At 45.3% G+C, this 21,273-nt stretch overlaps 1 protein-coding gene across 2 annotated transcripts in view; it reads left to right on the forward strand.

Annotated features, from left to right (window-relative positions):
• LOC147451461 (uncharacterized) overlaps nt 1-17,993 on the forward strand; it is a 101,163-nt gene extending 83,170 nt beyond the window's left edge. For both annotated transcript variants that reach the window (XM_086520359.1, XM_086520360.1), the window contains exons 8-9: nt 16,569-16,682; nt 16,813-17,993. In XM_086520359.1, the coding sequence (XP_086376485.1) occupies nt 16,569-16,682; nt 16,813-17,403 (705 nt within the window). In that variant the 3' untranslated portion in view covers nt 17,404-17,993. The remainder of the gene's footprint in view (nt 1-16,568; nt 16,683-16,812) is intronic.
• Nucleotides 17,994-21,273: the final 3,280 nt, after the last annotated feature.

The following is a 21,273-nucleotide window of genomic DNA, read 5'->3' on the forward strand; positions in this document are numbered from 1 at the left end:
GCCCAACTCGGCCTACTCAGGTAGAGATTGAAGAGATGGAACGTCGACAATTGGTTGACGATGCGACAAAGATGATGATCAACATTGCAAAGGATCCGAAATTTACAAAATTTTTGATTCAGACATCCTTCGAAGAACTTTGAAGTGCACACCTAGTGGCGGAAGGCCACAGAGCCATCCATCAAACCGGCACTCAAGAAACCTCCTGCTCCGAGGATGTTTACTGAACAAGAATTGGAAGAGGTGGTTGATGCACGGATTAGTCAGCTTTTTGACGCGAACAACAAAGCCAAAAAGTACAACAAAAAGCAGAAGAAAGGAACCGACTTCCTGTGTTATTTGGGTTGTCAATCTACCTTTGCATCGGCAAGAAAGCAGAAGAAGCGTGTGCGACTTGAAGGAGTATCCAGTTCTTCTTCTTCTTCTTCTTATGGCAATTCTTCTAGCTCTTCTGACTCGAGGGAAGAAGACAGGAAAGGGAAAAAGCGAAGCAAAAAGCAAAGCTTCGGAAAGGGCAAGAAAAAGGCAAAGAAGCCTAAGTTTTGCCTAGTTTCTGCAGAGGACTCATCCTCAGATAGTTCGGACTCCGGCGATCACAGATTTTACACAAAGAAGAAGCATTTCTATAAAGCCAACCAGTATGAATTCCTTGAAGATAAAAGCAAGAAAGTTAGAGAATTTAAAGGTGGACAGTCACTTTTTCTGGATTCCGAGATGCTTTGAGGGCTTTGGCCTTCATACAGCAGTTTGGCATAGCTTTCTCTGGAGGGCATTACTCAGAGCACTCCAAGATTCGGAGGGCTACCTCTTTCTTCAAGGGAAATGCTCGAACATGGTGGTCCACTCTGCTACTGAACAAGGAAGCACTAGTTAAATGGCTGAAATTCAAATGGCTTTTTATTTCTTCTTGTTTGACTCGGGAGTATGAATGAGATATACGAACTGCTTGGAATCATCTTCGGATGACCAAGAGAGATTCTCTCGATGCATTTTGGAGCTCTTTTCTACCAGCCTCTTCATTTAAGAGAATCTCGTTTAAAGAACAGATTGAGCGGTTTTGCTGCGGACTTCCTACAGAGATCCGAGCTCACTAGCTCATCCTGAGGATCATACCATTGATCTGATACCTGGAAGGCCACCACCGAACCGGCCACCTTACCGTGTGAGCCGATCTCAGAATGAAGAGATTATGAACCAAGAGAAAGACCTCTTGGAAAAGGGTCTTATCCAGCCGAGTACTTCACCTTACTGCTCTCCGGTGTTGTTGGTTTTGAAGAAAGATGGATCTTGGAGAATGTGCATTGATTATAGAGCTCTCGACAAAATCACCATCAAGAACAGATTTTCGATTCCCAGGATCGATGATATTCTGGAGCGACTACAGGGAACCTCTTGTTTCAGCAGGATCAATTTGAAGAGCAGATATCATCAGATCCAAATTGCGCCGGAAGATGTGTACAAGACAACTTTTCGGACGACCTTAGGTTTATTTGAATTTTTGGTGATGCCTTTTGGCCTTACCAATGCTCCAGCGACCTTTAACCGAATGATAAATAGGATTTTCAGAGAGTACAGTCTTTTGTCGGCACTTTCTTTGATGACATTATTGTCTTCTCCAAGGATGAGACAAAACATTTGCTACAGGTCTTTCAGGCATTGCGGGATCACAAGTTAGTGATCAATGCAAAGAAGAGTGAATTTTTCTTACGAGAGATACACTTTTTGGGACACATCGTCTCAGCAGCAGTAAGAGTGCACGGCCAAGATTGAGACTTTTCGTGATTGGCCCGATTTGAAGAATGTCCATGAAGTTAGAAGCTTCTTGGGCTTATGTTCTTACTACTAGCGGTTCATTAGAAAGTTTGCAGAGGTTGCTTCCCCTTTGCATATGTTGACACAGAAAGGAGTCCCTTTCTCGTGGGGACCCACAGAGGTGACTGCCTTTCAGACTTTGAAAGAGAAATTGACTACAAGACCAGTTTTGACTTTGCTGGATTTGCAAAAGTCATTCGACGTATATTGTGGTGCTTGTGGTCGTAGTCTGGGTGTGGTCTAAATGCAACAAGGCCATGCCATTGCCTACGAGAGTCGATTGTTTTCTAGGCTGGAATTGACAGCACAGATATATGAGAAAGAGCTTTTAATGGTTATCCATGTTCTTACTCAGTCGCGACATTACCTACTCGGAGCCGATTTTATGATCTTCACAGATCATCAGAGTTTACGCTACTTCTTGTTACAGAAGCAACAATCGGAAAAGCAAATGCGGTGGGCGAACATCTTGTGACAGTTTCACTTCGAGATTGTCCATGTGCAGGGACAAAAGAACTTTGTGGCAGATGCTTTGTCTCGGAAGCCGTTGGTCTTGGCTATTTTCGCGATACATTATAGAAGCTTCCAATATATGGTCGATCAGTACGCCACAGATCCAGATTTTGCAGATGTATTTGGTTGAATACAGAATATGGAGGTAGTAGCGGGATATTCCATTCGGGATGGGAAAGTATTGCTATGGATTTCATTTTTGATCCCCCGAAGACACAGAGTGGGCACGATGGTATCTGGACTGTTATTGACAGATTTAGCAAGCAAGCTCATTTCATTCCAGTGAAGAAAAGAATCAAGCCAGATCACTTAGCGAGAGTGTTCATTGCCCAGATATTCAGATTCCATGGCATGCCTGAGACTATAGTCTTTGACAGAGATGTGCGATTCACGAGTTTGTTTTGGAAGGCTATTTGGGAGAACATTGGCACACGGTGGCAGTTCTCGTCATCTTTCCATCCGCAGACAGATGGGCAATCTGAGATTGCAAATTCAGTTATACTGGATTTATTGAAGTTTTACATCTCGGATCAGAAGACTCAATGGGAAAGGTTTTTACCTTTGGTGGAATTTGCCTATAATAACACGATTCACTCTTTGACGAAGAAGGCGCCATTTGAGATTATTGAAGGTGCTCCGAAGGTTCCACCCTTCTTAAGCACAAAAGATAAGATTTTTTAAGCCGGCCAGTACACGAGGGACTTGGACACTGCTTTTGCCAAGGTCCGGGAGGCTTTAGAGAAATCTCAGGAAAGACACAAAAAGGTAGCAGATCGACACCGTCGCGATTTGAAATTAAAGGAAGACGATTGGGTGCTTTTACGTTATGAGAAGGCACGCCTGAGAAAGAAAAAGGGAAAGGAGCGGCTTTTTCCAAAGCTTAGCATGAGATACTATGGACCTTTCCAGATAAAAGAAAAAATAAATGTTGTCTCCTTTAGACTGAAGCTGCCCGATACTTGGAGAACTCACAATGCTTTTCATGTGAGTCTCTTGAAGTCTTTTAAAGGCGATGTTCCCGATGATGGGGAGCCACATGAGCAACCCGAAGTGGAGGAAAGCGAGGAGATACTCGTTCTAGAATAGATACTGGCACATAAAGATAGAAAGATAAAAAGTAAAGTGATAAGGCGGTTCTTGGTTAAATTCAAGAACTATCCCGCACTGGATGCGGAAGTGGATGGAGGAGGACCTGGCAGATACTCAGATTGTGAACCTTTACCTTGAAGCATTCGGTTTAGCTTAGTCTACTCCGATAGAACCCCGATTTCAGCATGGGTGAATCTAGTGCAGCGGGTATGCACAAGAGGGGAGTCACTCCACTCCTTTGTTGACAGATTGCCCCGATACTTTGATTTGATATAGAGTCATTGATGTCCCTTTGAGTTTTAGGGATACTGTTTAGCTGACAGTATTTTGCTGTATGACTTTATGAACTGGAATTCGGGATAATGAAAATGATATTGATTGATTTGTACTTGACTGGTTTGAGTGCAGGAACTGATAGACGAAATGACTGTAGCATTTCGGTCTCATAAATCTCTATAGACATGATTGCAATATGGATTACTTTATCGGGCATCTGTGAGGTCCTGATTGGATCTAGATGCGATTGCTAAATATGTTGCCGATTAATCATGGTCCGAGATTTGGAAAGATTTTTGAATGTGATTTGTCATGTGAAGTCCTGTGATGTCAAGTGATATCCTGTGATGTCCTATGATGTGACTGTTGATTGGTACATGTGCTAGATGTGTTGTTCCTAGTGCGTCGGTACTAACAAGCAGTGTCTGCTAAGACAGTTTATGGCCTCTATCTATTTTGAGGGGCATATGTCACAAACTGGTGACGTGGCAAGCCCGAACACATAAGCAGTAGGGTACAATCTCGTAAAAAGACTGGCGGCAGTGACACATGGCAGCTCTACGGTACGCCCGGATTTTTTGCCGCAAATCTCAAAATCCGCCGCAAATCCCGCTGTCTTGCTGACGTGGCAGAGTGTACGGATTTTCGCTTTTACTGCTGATGCTGTACGGAAATTTTTGCTTTTACGCTAGCTGATTTGAGAAGCTTTTGGATTAATTGCTTTATTTTAAAAGCTTTTGAGTTGAGAAGCTTTTGGGGCTTTGCTTTTGGGCATCCCTTGTAACCTATAAATAAGTGGGTAGGGCCCTCACTTCTCAAAGCATCTGGACGTAGAGTTTGAGAGTGAGAACCCTCCCACTGTATTGTACTTTGAACACAGATTAATACAAAAAGAAATACTGAAAGGGGCGCCAGTCTTTGGGGCCAATATCTCTAGGCACGGAACTCCGCCGGGCCGTGTCGAATCAAGTGTGAATTATGAACTGTTTTGAAGTGAATCTCTGCTGTGTCGCGGTAGAATCTTGACTCAACGGCTGCGTACGAAACCTGCTATTTTTGGCCAAGATTGTCTGCATTGAACTTTCTAGGCAAAACGAGTGTGCCACTTTGAAACACTTGACATTTGTACATTCCTAAAGCAAATTAGGCATGCTTTAATGTGGTAAAACATGCAACGGTGCCACGTCCTCGACCTTGCCTGCTTGGCAAGGTATGCACACGCCTACAACCATGGCATTCTTTTTCGCATATATCACACTATGTACATTGTAGCATTTGGTCCCACACATCAAAAACATAAAGAGTGAGGTATATATTTGTAGTTTCACATTACACACATGCCACAACACGACAAGGTGCCAAAGGAAAAGAACAGACTGCACAATTTTAAGCACTTCAAATTACAAGTAAACTGAAAGAGATAGGGAGTGCATGACACAAGAGATGGGGAGTAGCGGAGTTCTACCCCAAGAGAGCACTGGCCCCAAACCTTGGCGCCTCTTTTGGTATTTCTTTATATTGCTTGACCTCACTACAATGCCTCTTCTTGCGCTCTGCACCTTCACTTGGAAGCGTACCAGGGAATGAGCCCTTGGCTCATATTTAAAGGCCCTTGCCCTCTCAAAAGTAGTTACATGAAAAACATCAAACTCTAAAAGCATCGGGTCTCAAAAGCTAGCACCAAAAGCAGTCAGGGCACGGAAAACCGTGCAGCTGCCACGCCATCAATGTAAAACGTGAAAATCCATACTGTCTGCCACGTCATCACGTTAGCGCAAAATGCGGAACATTCGTACTGGCCTTCCACGTCATCTGCTACACAAGAGAGTTGGAGAGAGCGTGTTTGTGTGGTCCCGCTTTATTTTAATCTCTTAGGTCCCGTGGGCACCATCGGACGGGGTCCCATAAGTTGGTGTGACTTCTTCTTCTGCTGTTGCTTCTTCTTAGGGTTTATGCCCCTGGGCGGGGATCTGTATGTTGGCTCCGTTCTATAGTGGCTTGACACGTCAACAGTTTGTGACATCGTTCTTCAGTGGCTTGACACATCAGCAGCTTGTGACATCACCTCCACATCAGTCCCCATACGGAGTTAGTTTATCACAATAAGAAATTATAAATTAGTAAATGAATTTTTTCTTGTTCGACCTAGTACTTCTCCATATTGTTCACCAGTTTTGCTTGTTCAAAAGAAAGATGACACTTTTCTAGTGTGCATTGATTATCGTTCTCTAAATAAGATTACGATCAAGAACAAATTTTCAATTCCTAAAATTGATGATATTTTTGATAAGCTACAAGGGGCACAAATTTTCAGCTGCATAGCTCTCAAGAGACGCTATCATCAGATTTGTATTGCTCCTAAAGATATACAGAAGACTGTGTTCCATACAATCTTCAGATTGTACGAGTTTTCAGTAATGCCTTTTGGCCTTACTAATGCTCCAACAACTTTCAATTGAACGATGGATTGAATATTTCGTCCTCATCAACAATTCACAGGAATCATTTTTAATTGGAAGAAAAAGATCCTTACACTAGTTAAGAATAACCACCCGAATCGAGAGAGGGCTATATCAGAAACATGGGGAGACTCTCCCGGTGAAAAAAGTATGTACAATAAGGGCTAGATCATGAGATTGAAGGAGGAAAAAGCCACACTGGTGGCCGGTAGTGCCATCTGGGCACACCCTGAACCATGGTGAAGAAAGGCCTTGGGTGCCAAAGTCGCAAGAAAGCCTCTCGCCGCTCACGCATGCGGTCGGAGCTGCCTTGAAGTCTCTCAAACTGACCCCTGAGTGTATGAATCAGCTCCAACCAAATGTCATGAACAGTCTCTGCCGGTGGAACCAAAAGAGGGTCGGCATCAGCCGAAGAACCCGAAGCCAAACCTGCTGTGTAAGGTGCAGCGGATGTGAATGTTGGACTTTGCTCAAGATGAGTGCTCCGAATTGTGCTCAAGGTTTCTTTTACTTACAGAAGGGAGAGCCTTCCGTTCCTTTAGTGAGAGTACAAATGATCACAAACAAAGTGGTAAACATTGTGAATGAAGGTATTGAGAGTGAGAGATAGAGAGAGAAGAATACGACACTAGACAAGTTGTCAAACCCTCCTCCAAGGGCCCCTCTCTCGATGGCGAGAGAAGTCTATGCTATTGATTGCACAATCTGATACAAGATGCTGATGCAAGTTCTTGACGCTACGATGCAATGTGGTTCTAGGTCGGAGACGTCGGCGACGACGGCGACGACAAGGACGACGGCTGGCTGAAAACGCTAGTTTCAGGGGCTGAAACGCTGGTTTTGTCTGCTGGAAACGCTGGACAGCAGGGCTGAAAAACGCAATTTCAGTAGGATGAAAACGCTGCTATATTGAGGCTGAAAAACGCGATTTCAGTAGGCTGAAGACGCTGGTTTCTTGGGGGGGTTCTTGTTGGAGAAGTCGTGCTAGAGGGCTTGCTGCAAGAGATTGTCTGTGCTCTGTGTAACCGGCCCGTAGGCGTTGGCTTTCACCCGAAAATCTTTACTTTAAACACACACACAGAGCACTTTGCAAAGGAGACCTCTGTGTGTGTTTAAAGTAAAGATTTTCGGGTGAAAGCCAACGCCTACCGCCCTACGGGCCGGTTACATGGTTCCGTTGCCGGGACATCAATCACTTTTTCCTTAAAGAGTGAGCCTAGATTGTTCAGGGTAAAGACACACAGTGCAGGAACACGGGGATTAGACTATGGCCGACAAGGGGAAGGGAATTATGGAAGAGGGTTCCTCTTCAAAGGACAGGCAGGAGATTCCTATGGTTTTTGAGATTGGCGAGGGCTCACAGCCACGTCAGTCTATACCTCCTGTCAACGTGAATGTCCCTCCAGTAGTACAGGGCTTTATGACAGGGCAACTTGAGGATGATGCGTTCAAGACTCAGTTAGTTGCCGCGGTGAATGTTTTTTCGCAGCTGGTGCAGAATCCGAGGTTTATGGAATTCTTGCAAGCGCCACCAGTGCAACAGCAAAATAGGCAACCTACGCCACGTACGGAGCTTGTTGATGCTCAAGCCCATGTACTTCATGTGGCGCAGGAGGAAAGGGAACATTCGCATGTTGTGGAGTGGGGAGCTCCAAAGTAGGTTCCTCCCGTGCTTGAACAGGTGTCTAGAACGCCTATTCCACAGGTTATGCCAGTTCAGCCCGCCACCTTTCAGAGCCAACATGCTGTCTTGAATGGATAGGGAGCTGGATACCAGGCTATGCACTCAGTTTTTCCACCACCCACGGTACATCCTTGGTATTTCGGGGGTGGATCAGTGTTCCAAAGTATGGTTGGTTATGCGCCTGGAAGTCAGCTGTACATGCCAGGAACAGTGTTCGGGGGTATGAAAGGCATCATGCCAAACCCCATGTATGGTAGTATCGGCATGCAACAGGGTTTTCAGAGCAACAGCGGCTAGTTTGGGGTGCCACAGGGTCATTTTGGCATGGCTGGTTTTTCTGGACAGCAGCCAGATATCGCACCTCTGACACAAAATGTGAATGGCCAAGGCGTGCCGATCATGCCTACTACAGTGCCCATATTACAGACCATTCCGTATGACAATTTGGGGGCACTAGAGAAGCCGAAGGCTTACAAAGAAGGTGGTGCAGCGGTAAAGTTCAGTACCTTCAGTGGTTTCGAGGATAAGACAAAGACACTCACTTTCCTCCAGCAGTTTGATACAGCTTATGTGGGAGGGAATTTTACAGAGGCCTCGAAGGTCAGGAAAGCTGTCACTTTCTTAAAGGACAATGCGCTTACATAGTGGACGACATTGTTAATGCAAGGACAGGCACCCGCCACTTGGGTTTACTTCAAGCAAATGTTTGCATTTGCTTGGCTGTCAAATGAATTTGAAGCCGATGTCCTGACAGATTGGCACCAGCTTACTTCAGCTTCGTGCAAGAGCTTGCTGGAGTACAATAGGAGGTTTTGTAAAGCATTACTCTCAGTGACCTCCTACAGATTTGTGCCATTGATAGAGCAGATAGAGAAGTACTGTTGTGGGCTGCCTAAAGGGCTTCGCTATTACTGTACAAAGAACAGAGTGGCTACCCTTACTCAGCTTATGGAGGTTGCGAACACTGGTCTTGCCTTGTTGAAAGGAGAGGACAGTGGATTTCCGAGCAGTGACAAAGAAGGGCAGCAAAAGAAAAATTTAGCGAAGAAGCCATTTGTGAAGACGGCTCCTGATGCGTCACAGGGGTCAGAAAAGGCCACCAAAGACAAGGATTCAGCCGGGACTTCTGGAGCGCAAGCAAAGAAACAGAAAAGGAAGCTTTTTGTGCGCAAGTCGCTCGAGGAAAAGAAGGTCCTAATGGCTGAAAACAAATGCTTTATATGTGAGCAGCCTGGTCACTTTTCTATCAATTGTCCACAAAGGAAAAGGCCAGCTGACTCAGAGGATAAAGAAGATCAGAAAGGCAAGAAGCCAAAACCCACGGCAGGTTTAGTGCCAGACATGGTGGGTGACAGGCCCAGCACAGATGCCAGTGAGTTATGCAGGGCATGGGGTAAAGTTAGGGATCAGACGGCACTCATCTTCTTTGATCCAGGACTTTATCTCACCAGAGTTAGCTATGAAGCTAGGCATCAGAGCTGAAGAGCTGGGGTACACAGCAGAGGCAGGGTTAGCATGTCCTGGCCGCTCAGAGTGTTACTCCCATCATTGGAAAGCTGCGTCTGCATATTCAGTCGTATGTGGACACAGAAGAGTTTTACATCATGCCGCTGGAAGGTTGTGATGCCTTGTTGGGGATTCCGTGGATGTTCTGAGTGCATGGAGTCTTGGATGCCTACAACAAAAAGATCACTGTACAACATAGGGGCAAAACTCACATCTTGGATGTAAAGCTTAAAGGAGAGTCAGTCCCTATTATATCTGCTTCTGCTATCACTTCTGTAATAAAGAATCATCTTTCTGTGTACTTGATTTTTGCACGTGATGTCTCAGATAGTGATCAATCAAATTTATCTGTGTTAGATAAAGAAAGGTCAGCATTTTTGCAAAAGTTTAGTGACTGTTTTTCTGATTCATTACCGTCGCAATTGCCGCCAGAGAGACCTGAGGACCATCGGATAGATTTGGTGCTAGGGTGTAGCCCACCAAATAGACCTCCCTACAGGGCTAGTGCGGCGCAGTAGAAAGAGATTATGGGCCAGGTTGAGGAGTTATTAGAGAAGGGGCTGATTCAGCCTAGTATGCAATCGAGGACGTTTGCGATTTCAAGAGGGGGGTATGTCACGAGGACGTGGCAGTTATTAACCATGTCAGAAGGATGTGGCTACTGCTAACCTTGGTTGTTGGTTTCTTTCCAATGGGGTTTATTTTATTTGTTTTGAGACCCTCTTTTTGAAGTAGCAAACGGTCAGACATTGTATGGCCAATGTGAACGGTACATTCACCCGCAGACGGGAAGTGGTCGGCACTGGAATTCGTATGGTAAGAGGATGTCTAGGCTCAGAGCAAGATCATATAGGTTTCCTCGTCGCACTTAGCAAGTTGGTGGATACTAGGAAGTGAACTCAATTAAGGCGTAAAGTCAAGGTGGGACTACCAACAAAAAGTATCCGACAATTGGGCCACATTGCACTTTTGGATGCGGTCCCAATGAGGATAGATGGTCAGAAGACCAGTGGGAGCCCAACGGAAGCATCTCCTAAAATTTAGGGAACTGCTATTTTGGGCCGTGAAATGTGTTCGCGTCATTACCTCCGGTATGACTAGGGGAACATTTTATAACTCTGCCGCGAAGTCAACTGACGCATCGGTTGGGATATTTTTAAGCGGCGAACCTGAAACGGGAAAATGCTTGTAAATGCGCCAAGTGTCACATTTTCATGCACTTGCCTCTTCCAGAAAAATGGGCGCTGAATTTTTAAGCTGGGAAGGCCTCATTATGCAATCTGTCACAGGTTCAGAGCTATGGAGTGCTTCCTTTCCCTCTCATGTACAATGTGGTGCTAGGAGTGATGCCCTGCACACTACACACTGCTCTCTCTCTCCCCTACGTGCAGTTATGTGATGCCCCACAAGAGGGCTCCTCATTTGACTGATGTATAGTTGTGTGGGTTCATGCTTTCGTGCTGAGGCAAGAGCCTCCTTGAGCAGGAACAGGGGTAGCTAATTGCTACTCCAAAGCAGGCACTGGTGAGGGTCATAACCTCACCATACAGGTGCAAAATCAGCGCTGTGTATGCGCTGTAATTTGACTGTTTTTCAGCCATACGGACGCCAGGACACTTGGGAATCGTGCCCACTGGCAGAGGACAGTAAGGGGATTGTTTGGGGCTGAAAACAGGGCAAAAACCAGTAAATACAGCGTGCTGAATTTACTGTTTTTGGGCAGGAATCGGAGGGTATATGCCAGTGCAAGTGAGTTCTAGCAGGGGAATTGGTTTCGCGCAAGTTTTGGGGCTGTTATGCTACCGAAATTTGGCTAAATCAAATGGTATCTAGGTGGATACACGTGAAGGATTCCTAGGACCTTACCTTGTAATTTACCCTCCTAAAGAATAAAGAAATACCGAAAGGGGCGCCAATTTTGGGGCCTACAGGTTGTCGGCGTCTGTTCGGAGCATTATAGCTTCTGAGCCGTGTGTGTGATTAAGTGTTAATTCCCGTTACAGGTCTCCTTTGCAAAGTGCTCTGTGTGTGTGTTTAAAGTAAAGATTTTCGGGTGAAAGCCAACGCCTACCGCCCTACGGGCCGGTTACACTCTCCTTTGTTTCTTCTGCTTCCACTAAGTGACTGCCAGTTTCCTCATATATTAACTTAGCAAAATTGCCCTACTGAGTTTCCCAACAAAGTCACTCATTGATAATAAGTGAAAAATGGCTAAAATAGGGAAAATAGGTTTTGTGCACTATAAAATGCTCCTGATGGATTTTGATGGTAATCTGATGATCATGCTGTGTGCAACCAGAGGATATGCATCTTCTCGTGTCTGGACATGCACGGTCTGCGAACAGACTCACAAAAGTGCCAGAACACTTCCTTAGCTAGGTTGGCTGAACTGAACTGAACCCTGGTTATGAAGTAGCTTGTCCACGCACACATAGGGTTAGATGTGCACGTGACATGCTGTGCCATGGGGTAGTCCCATAAACAATGACGCTGACTCTCCAAAGGATGGCCACATGCTACACATGCTGTCGAGAAGCCCCGGTGTACCAACCAACTTCTAATTGCTGTAGCCCTGTGCGTTACAAGCTACTGAAACATAGTAGCCTGCCTTGGTTGCATGTTGTCCCACAACCGCCCCTAGAAGCCTGACAAGAACTCGGCTGTGAGACCCTCCACCTTCCAGTGAAGTGCTGCAGCTGGGCGAGCCTTTCTTTGTGTTGTCAGTATGTGTCGCCCCAAGCGAGCTGCATACTGGAAAAAAGGAGTCCTTGGGTAATTGGCTAAAGAGAAAGGATCCCCCCAGAGCCACTCTCTCCGGTCCCAGTTGCACTCGTACCAGAGGGCAGCTCTGCCAAGCCCAAAGCCGCTAGTGTCTTGACTCAAGATCGATGACACATGTCCTCCCGCAGATGTCCACAACTCGAATTCTCCAAAAATAGCACTCTGTAACTTGTGGTGCCTCTACTGAGACTTTCTGAAGCCGACCCTCTCCATGAATCTTGAAATACATGTGGGACAGTGTCTCCGAGAAATCCCTAACTGCAATGAGGACCTCGAGGCACGCAAAGGCCCCCATCCATCTGGGAGCTACTGCCTCAAGAGTGTATGCCACTCAAGTGGTATAGCCTGTGTAATGTCTTGACACATGCCGCTCTGCACCCCCCTCATGCCTCGTAGCTGGATGCTCCGAACTTCCTCAGAAAGGTGTGAAAACTGTAGCCAGTCACTGAAAGTGCGGGCTGGACCCTTGGCCATGGGACCTCAAAAAACATGAGGCGTGCTGCCAACCGAATGGCCCCTCTGTGTGCTAACCATGGGGTTCCAAACAAGAGGCTGCCTCAAGCGTTCCTCCATGCAAGTGGGTTGGTGCTGCTCTAGCCCACTCCGTAGTTGCTCCCAAGACCTAAGCAGGCTCGCACCAAAGCGGTCCTCCTAGCTCCTACTTAGGCCAACTCGATGTATCTCTGTAGAAATCCACCTGATGGACGAGCTTCATGGGCCGCCCGTATGAGGGACTCGAGCACGAATCCGGTGTAGCAACAACTCCTTTTAGGAGAGAGTTGTCGGTGGCGAAATTGAGGTGAAAGGGGTATCCGTGGGCTCGTCTTGCAGTAAGGGGTTGATACGGTTCCCTGTGGGAACCCATTGCTGTTGGCCTGGTGCAGGTCGACCGCTAGGGGCGTCAAACTGGCGTAGTGGTCCCTGGCGACGTCGACCACGAACTTACTGCAGCCCTCCTTTGCCTGGGCATCAGTCTCGGAAGAAGAACCTCTCTGAGCACCCTGTGTCTTTGCCTGCTGGGCTTGGCTAGCCTTAGGAGGCTGTGTGTGTCGTGGGTCGGGGCCCTCTCTGTGGACATGCCTTTGCAAGATGGCCCATCCATCGACAAATAAAGCACTGATTCAGGAGGCTCGAATACTCCACATTCTGTGTCACGGGGACGTGGCAGCTGTTAACTATGTCATGAGGACGTGGCAACTGCTAACTTTAGTTGTTGGTTTCTTTCAAATGGGTTTTGTTTTATTTTTGAGACCCTCTTCTTGAAGTAGCAAACGGTCGGACATTGTATGGCCAATGTGAACGGTAGTTTCCCCCGCAGACGGGAAGTGATTGGCACTGGAATTCGTATGGTAAGAGGATGTCTAGGCTCAGAGCAAGATCATATACGTCCCCCCGTCACACTTAGCAAGTTGGTGGATACTAGGGAGTGAACTCAATAAAGGCATAAAGTCAAGGTGTGACTACCAACGGAAAGTATCCGACAGTTGGGCCACATTGCATTTTTGGATGCGGTCCCAATGAGGATAGATGGTCAGGTGACCACAGGGAGCCCAACGGAATCATTTCCTAAATTTAGGGAACTGCTATTTTGGGCCGTGAAATGTGTTCGCGTCATTACCTCCGGTATGACTAGGGGAACACTTTACTACTCTGCCGCGAAGTCAACTGGGCGACCAGTCAGGAGATTTTTAAGTGGCGAACCCGAAACTGGAAAATGCTTGTAAATGCGCCAAGTGTCAATTTTTCATGCACTTTCCTCCTACAGAAAAAAGGGCGCTGATTTTTAAGCTGGGAAGAGGCTTCATTTGCTCTCTGTCTCACAGGTTAAGAGCTATGGAGTGCTTCCTTTCCCCCTTATGTACAGTGCGGTGCCAAGAGTGATGCCCTGCACGCTACGTACTGCTCTCTCTCTCCCCTATGAGCAGTATGTTATGCCCCTCTAGTGGGCTTTTCATTTGACCAATGTACAGTTATGTGGGTTCATGCGCGATTGTCGAGGCAAGAGCCTCTTGCACAAGTACTGGATTAGCTAGCGGCTAATCCCCCGCAGGTACAGGTGAATTCGGAGAGGTTTCACGTGAGAAATCTCGTCCAATTCAAAGGGCAAGTAGCCCTTCTGGTGCGGGAGCTCGAGGTTTTGCTACAGATGCGACCGGCACGCGAAACGGAGCCCAAAATAGGGAATTACAGCCTGCTGTGTATTTTTGCAGGTTTAGGGTTTCGGCCCTAAACGGACCCTAATACCCCCAGGAGGTTCTGCTATTTTGGGCCGTGAAATGTGTTCGCGTCATTTCCTCCGGTATGACTAGGGAAACACTTTACTACTCTGCCGCGAAGTCAACTGAGTGACCAGTCGGGAGATTTTTAAGTGGCGAACCCGAAACTGGAAAATGCTTGTTAATGCGCCAAGTGTCAATTTTTCATGCACTTTCCTCCTACAGAAAAAAGGGCGCTGATTTTTAAGCTGGGCAGAGGCCTCATTTGCTCTCTGTCTCACAAGTTAAGAGCCTTACAATTTTGGGCGCCCACAAAATGTTGGCCTAAAAGGCCGAGTTGGCAAACAATTTATTAAGTGAACCACCCCTTTCTACATACGGGTGTTATTTTTCTGCAACTTCCTCATGTTTTATATATTTCTAGGCTTTGTGATGGTGTACCGTGTAAATTGTAAGTTAACTCTATAATACTCGAAGTCTAAGCCTTCTTATACTCATTTTAAAGTAAATTGTAATAATCACTTAGCTTTAAGGTTATATTTCCCCCCTATTTTCTTTACGGCATATGAAATCAGACGTATGGTATTTCTACGGGTTTGTATCATACTCTTTTCATATTTTCATACCTGTATGTGTATGCAATATGTTTAGAGTATGAAAAAACTATGAAGTTTGCAATATTTTATCTATTTCACTTGACGGGTGATGTGAATGTGATAGTAACGAGATTTACTAGATTAAGACATCCGTGAAAAAGATCAGCACGGTCTGGATGTGATCATGGCTAACTAAGTTACAATGATCATGATTCTCATCCGAGATCTCGACAGGGATAATGATGTGAATGTTCAATGACTGTTGTCTTTGTGGAAGTCTGGATTTGTGCCGTCTAGTGCATGGGGACATGGAGTGAGTGTCTACTAAGCTAGTTGTTTTCCTTTGCCTGTTTTGTAGGTGTAATCAAGAGGGCAATTACTCTTCTTTCAAAAGGGGGATACGTCACAAGTGAGGTGATGTGGCAAGGAAAGACAGGGGATTAGGGTTTTTAAAACGTAACCCTACCAACTTGGGACGCACTGATCGAGAGTGTGGCATGCGTGCGGAGCTAGCTTTTGGGCGTGAGATCTGAGCGTGGGAGCTTTTGGAACTCTTGCTTTTCTTATATGATATGATGCTTTTTGAGGCCAGGGGCCTTTAAATACAGCCTTGGGGGGCTCACTCTGGCATTTGAGTTGCGGAGGCTGAGCAAGAGCCTTCTGGCTATTGTACCTTTGTGAAGCAATAAAGAAAGAAGTAATGGATAGAGAGAGAAGAAGATAGTCGACACGAAGCGACGGAGTCAAGTTTTGTTGTTCCAGTTTCTCACATGTGTTGCTATTGATTTCTCGTTGGGAGTGTCCAAGCGTGTTACAGCTTTTCTGGGAGAGTTTACTAAAAGAGATAGAGAAGGAGCATCAGCCCAACCTGCAGGTGGTAGAAAGAGGGCACATATTGATGATAGTGAGGTTGAGGAGGATGTTCTCCCACGTGTGCGGCAAACCACATTGCCTTCTCGTGTTGATGCACAGTCTTGGGTGAAAGAGCGGCAACGGATTGCTGAGATTGCGATTGCTTGCACTGGTATAGATGATTGCACAGGTTGGCCAGATAGAGTCATGGAGCGGTCTTTACTGTACAAAGATGCACACCAAAATGTTAGATGAGCGGAGAGCTTTGATTGACAACGCTTTGACACCTGCCTAGGCGGGATGACAAGAGTTCATTTATGGCCATATACGATAGGCAATCAATGAGGTTGGGGGGGGGGGGGAAATTGTTGTACAGGCAGTCACTGATAATGCATCAAACTGCAAGGCCATGGGGGAGATGGTGGAGTTAGAGTTTCCTAGCATTGTGTGGACCCCTTGTGCAGCACATTGTCATGATTTTCTTAAGGCATAGATAAATTTTCATGGGTGCAACATACTGCATCTGATGCTGCGAAGATTATTACTTCTTTTGCAAGAAGCATCAAGAAGCCTTGGAGATCCGGGCAATTCTGGAGTCAGATATTGGAGACTCTTAGGGAGTTTATATACATGTACATATATATATATGTACATGTACATGTATATATACATGTACATGTACATGTATATATATATGTACATATATATATATATATATATATATATATATATAGAGAGAGAGAGAGAGAGAGAGAGAGAGAGAGAGAGAGGAGATTTTTCTCAGCTTCAAAAGTTGGAAAAGAGCCTTGGTCAAGTTATTCGCCAGTATAGTGCTGAAAGGAGAGAACTAGAAGAGGATCATAAGAAACAGATTGCTTCCATCCAAACTGAAAAACAGGTTTGCCTTTGCAAGTGCAATCGACAACCGTAAATCATTGGGGACCGTATCACGTCGTTCCCCAATGCAAACAAACATGGTGTATGTTTCTTTCACAGCTAAGATTCTAGTAATCTTGTCCATGATATAGACACTGAAGAGGCTGGCACAAGCAAAGATTAACGAGCTAAAGAAAGTACGGCAGCTCGCACAGCAGTTTCTTAGAGAGCGTGGAGAAGTTGAAGGGTTTCTGATTGAGTCTCTCCATGAAGTCAGTGATCAGATACGTAGTTCAAAAAAGAATCCAAAGAGGCCAAATGCAGTGTTGCAGCGCTCCCATCCTACTGGCTTCTCAGATGGAAACAAAGTTTCTCTTCCGCATATTACATCGGCACAGCCATCATCATCTTGGCCAGGTTCTGGATCGCCATTGCGGTCAAGGACTGGTTCTTCACCGACTAAGTGCCTTCCTCAGGGACCATTGAGGAATGCTGAGACATCGATTGAGAGGCATGTTCCCATCTTGCAGAGCCTTGAAGATGTACCAGTCAAGACGGCCCCTAAAATTGACATCTCTCAATTATCGTGGGACGATAAACAAAAGGTCCTTAGACATCTCTTCCAAAAAATTCACTCTGCCCATCAGGTAAGTCAGCAGTTTTCGGATGCTGCACCAATACGCCATCCCGGGTACGATTTGTTGTATGGATCTGCAAGCAGTGATTTAAGGGCTTTTAGCTAGCTTGTTTGAAGGCTCCAGGAGGTGAGTTTCGAGATGGATGCAAAACTTTGCAAGACAATACCTTATTACAGTGTGTGGTTGAGCAAGATTGAAAGGTGGCTGAGCTACAGCTGATTCATAAGTCTATATGTGACCCCTCATCAATCTGCCGAGCTGCTTTAATCTCAAGTGCTTCTCGCAGAGGTCGCAGAAAGTCAGGATTTGCTCCTTGTTTTGGAAGGTTTGCAAACAGTGAGCTTGATAGCGAGTTTCAGGCACAGAGCGACTTGCCATGGGGCTGATAATGGCCTGCTTATCAGAGCAGAATGTGCTGTTGATTATGGTTTGTATCCATGTATCTTCTGGTTGGACTTATGGAGCTCCACCAAGAATTTTGTGTGCGCGTACAAAATGGGTTTTTCTCCCTTCAACCTTCTGTATAGAGCTTTTCACTCAGCCCTCCAATGTGGGGTATGTTATTGGCCTATCAAGTACCTTCATCTCTAGTCAATGTTAGATATTCCAAACTTGGTAGTCATTTCAAGAAGACACCGTTTGTCTTCAGTAATCTATCATTGAGGAGGAAACGTCGCAGCTACCATGTTATCTTGTCTTGGTTTGATTTAATGATTGTTTTTTATTCCATTTTCATGCCAATGCAATCCGATCACTGTTCTCAGAAAGACATGGAGTGCAGGATCAATGCTCAATAAAAGAATAGTCTGTGTGTGTGTGTGTGTGTGTGTGGAGCGAAAGGTAGGCATTGTCTCCAGATGCTTTGTTACAAACTGCTCAGAACGTATAAATAATGTTTGAAGTGTTGGAGATTTGATGATGACGAATGGGAGTTCTCTAGGGATGGGGACATCATTCTCCTGGTGACTTCAATGCCCGAACGGGCAACCATTAGACAGTCTTCTATGATACCTCGGAGGAGATGTTGAGATAGTTGGACACCATAGACATGGGGCTGGACAGACGCTGACAAGATACACAGTGTATAGAGTATGGGAGATACTTGCTAGATATGGGTGCCGCACATAGGTTAGCCATATTTAATGGCTTTACAGAGATTCCCAGTAGTCGTTGGGTTTACTTGCTTCCCACATTGTCAGTGCTAGCACACTGGATTATATTATGGCCCACGTTGATTTTGCTTTCCCATACTGAGGACTTCACAGTTCGACCCCGGCCATTGGGGTAGCAGTGGACCATGCCCTTTTGACACTTTACATCTCCTTCCAGTTCACCACAGCTCAGAGGACACGAGCAGGAGGTCCTACAGGATATACGTTCACTTTGGAGACAAACTCTGTTGACATGGATGGGATTTCTAGTTGCCTATGCATAGAGGATCCAAGGCAACCTTTGGAGGAGCTCACCCATATTCTGACAGAGGCTCTACGGGATGCGGCTAGTGAGGCTTATCCACATACACAATTCGAGCAGAGACGCCTTTTTGGGACTATGCCCTTGAACAATTGGTATGATGAGAAGTGTAGAGATTTGAGAGCCCGACTCTACAGAGAGACGTTTCTCTAGGAGTCATCACTCACAGATAGTTGTGTATTGCCCTCCGGCGTTTAGTATGTTGGAAGAAAAGGGCCTTTTTGGCTAGCCTTGAGCGAGAGTTATATCAACTATTTCTCAGCCACGATCCGACTGAGGCTTGGCGGCTTTTTCATGAATCTTTTCCCGCTCTAGCTATTATTTATTTGGAGGGGTGGGGCTGATATGCATCATCTCTTTATACAATGTCATGGCAGCCACCTCTACTGGATCCACCAGACCCATGCCCGCATGCATGGCTTCTTTACAGTGGAGATTGTAAAGAAAGCCACTTACATGATGAAGCATGTGAGAGCTTATGATCATGAAGGATTAGTGGCCGAGTATTTTATTCATGCCAGAGATATGCTTGCAGAGCTTCTAGCTATGATGCTTAATCGTGCTGTGTGAGTGTCTGCCTGAGACTCGGAGTTTGTCTACTATCATGCCTATCCTAAAGATAGGAGACCCTATGGAACCTGGGAACTACCGTACTATTATGATGGGTCACACATTAGCATACGCATCCATTCTTGAGAGCAGCTGAGCAGATGGACAGAGACATGGGGGATACGAGCAACATGACAGGCTGGTTTTAGGAGGGGTCTCTCTACTCTTGATCACATCTTGACTCTACGAGCCATTATTTAGGAGGGCAGGTCACATGGGAAACGGATATATTGTAGCTTTGTGGACTTCCGCAAAGCTTTTGTTGCGGTGACTGCAGGTCATGGGGGTGCCCACAAAGCTCATTTGAAGGATTATCGCTTAATACGGATAGTTGTTGGGTAGGTACACACTCTCGAGGGGGTTTCTACCCTGGTTCACTACACTATTCGAGTGAAGCAAGGATGTCCGCTATCTCCTACCTTGTTTGGTATCTATGCAGATGAGGTCTCTGATTACATTACGAGACTAGCCACTCTATGGGTTCTCAACATTACTTACAGTCCACTTTAAAAGCTATGATTGTGCACCCGTATTTTGTGTAGTCACTTTGTCATTTACATCAGCCCTAAAATCATCCTTTACATCACTATAGTAGTTCTTCAACTAATTAAAAACCACATCCCTGCTCACCCTCACTTGATGTGGGATAACGTTGTAACATTTGTACCCTTTGGCTCAAGGGAATACCCAATAAAAGCATTAGGTTTTCTATCATTAAACTTTTCCTTGGGTGTCATATTGTGTACATCAATAGTGTGTGTTCTGTTCATGACGTAGACAACCATAGAAATTATCTCAATCTAATAACAATGAGGCATGTTCTTCTTATTCATCATTTTCCCTTGCAACTTATGCATGATCTTCCCCTCAACAACACCAAAGACCGTATTAGGTAAAGTGGGAAAATCCCAATTCCCATGTTGGAAAACTTCGAACTATCACGTAGAAAATACTACAAATTTGTGGAAAACTTAGTTTTAAAAGGTCTCATTCCAATTACTATGCATAAATTCCAAAATACATCGTTATAATATTAGGCCGCCCTACGGTTTCAATCAAATTCTTCAACAAGGAATCATTTTTTTGTACATTATGATCAATAATGCTTTATTATCTTACCTCTTTTATCTTAAGACAAGATAGCTGCATTTGTAGTGGAACCCCCCTCTTTCTTCTTTGCCTCTTTGGCCTTCAACTTAGGACACTGCTTGATCAAGTGATCATTAGCTTTACAATAAAGGCAACGCATCTTCTTGTAACCCTTATCACCGTAATTGCCAGACGAAGTGATGCCAGCACAAGTATTAGGAACATAAGTTTTGCCACTCGCAGCAGAACCATAAGAAGTGGTTACATTGCTATTCCCACCTTTTCTTTGAGCATGAATAAAAGCCTGTTCAACTGCACGTTGTCTAGCTGTCTAGTCCTCTTTTTTTTGGAAAGTGACTCTTGCAATAGCAATGTACACAATGCATCAAACTTGACAACTTCAGGATTTCCTTGGGTCATGAGTCTCCAAGTACTAGCAAAAGTCTGGTACGAGTCTGGCAAGGGATCAAGGACAGTTTGCATAAGGGAATTGTCTGAAATGACTTCACCTGCATAAATAAGTTGCTCATTGATATCATTGACACCAACAAGGAAAGTTTCCATATCATCTTCCTCATGCATAATCTTTGATTCTATCTCTTTACGCAGCAAAGCGATTTTAGCCTCATTGCGGCTTGCATAAAGACCTGCTAGAGTATCCCAAGCCTGTTTTGCAGATTTCGTTGAACGAATGTGAGGAGTAATGGTGCGCTTCACAGACAACACAATCAACACATGAGCCTGCGCATCCTTTTTACATCCCAACGAGTTTGTTCTATCGTAGGCAAAACAACTCTAACAACA

This window comes from Adiantum capillus-veneris, chromosome 9, assembly GCF_014529385.1.
Source record: "Adiantum capillus-veneris isolate H3 chromosome 9, ASM1452938v2, whole genome shotgun sequence".
Lineage (NCBI taxonomy): Eukaryota > Viridiplantae > Streptophyta > Polypodiopsida > Polypodiales > Pteridaceae > Adiantum > Adiantum capillus-veneris.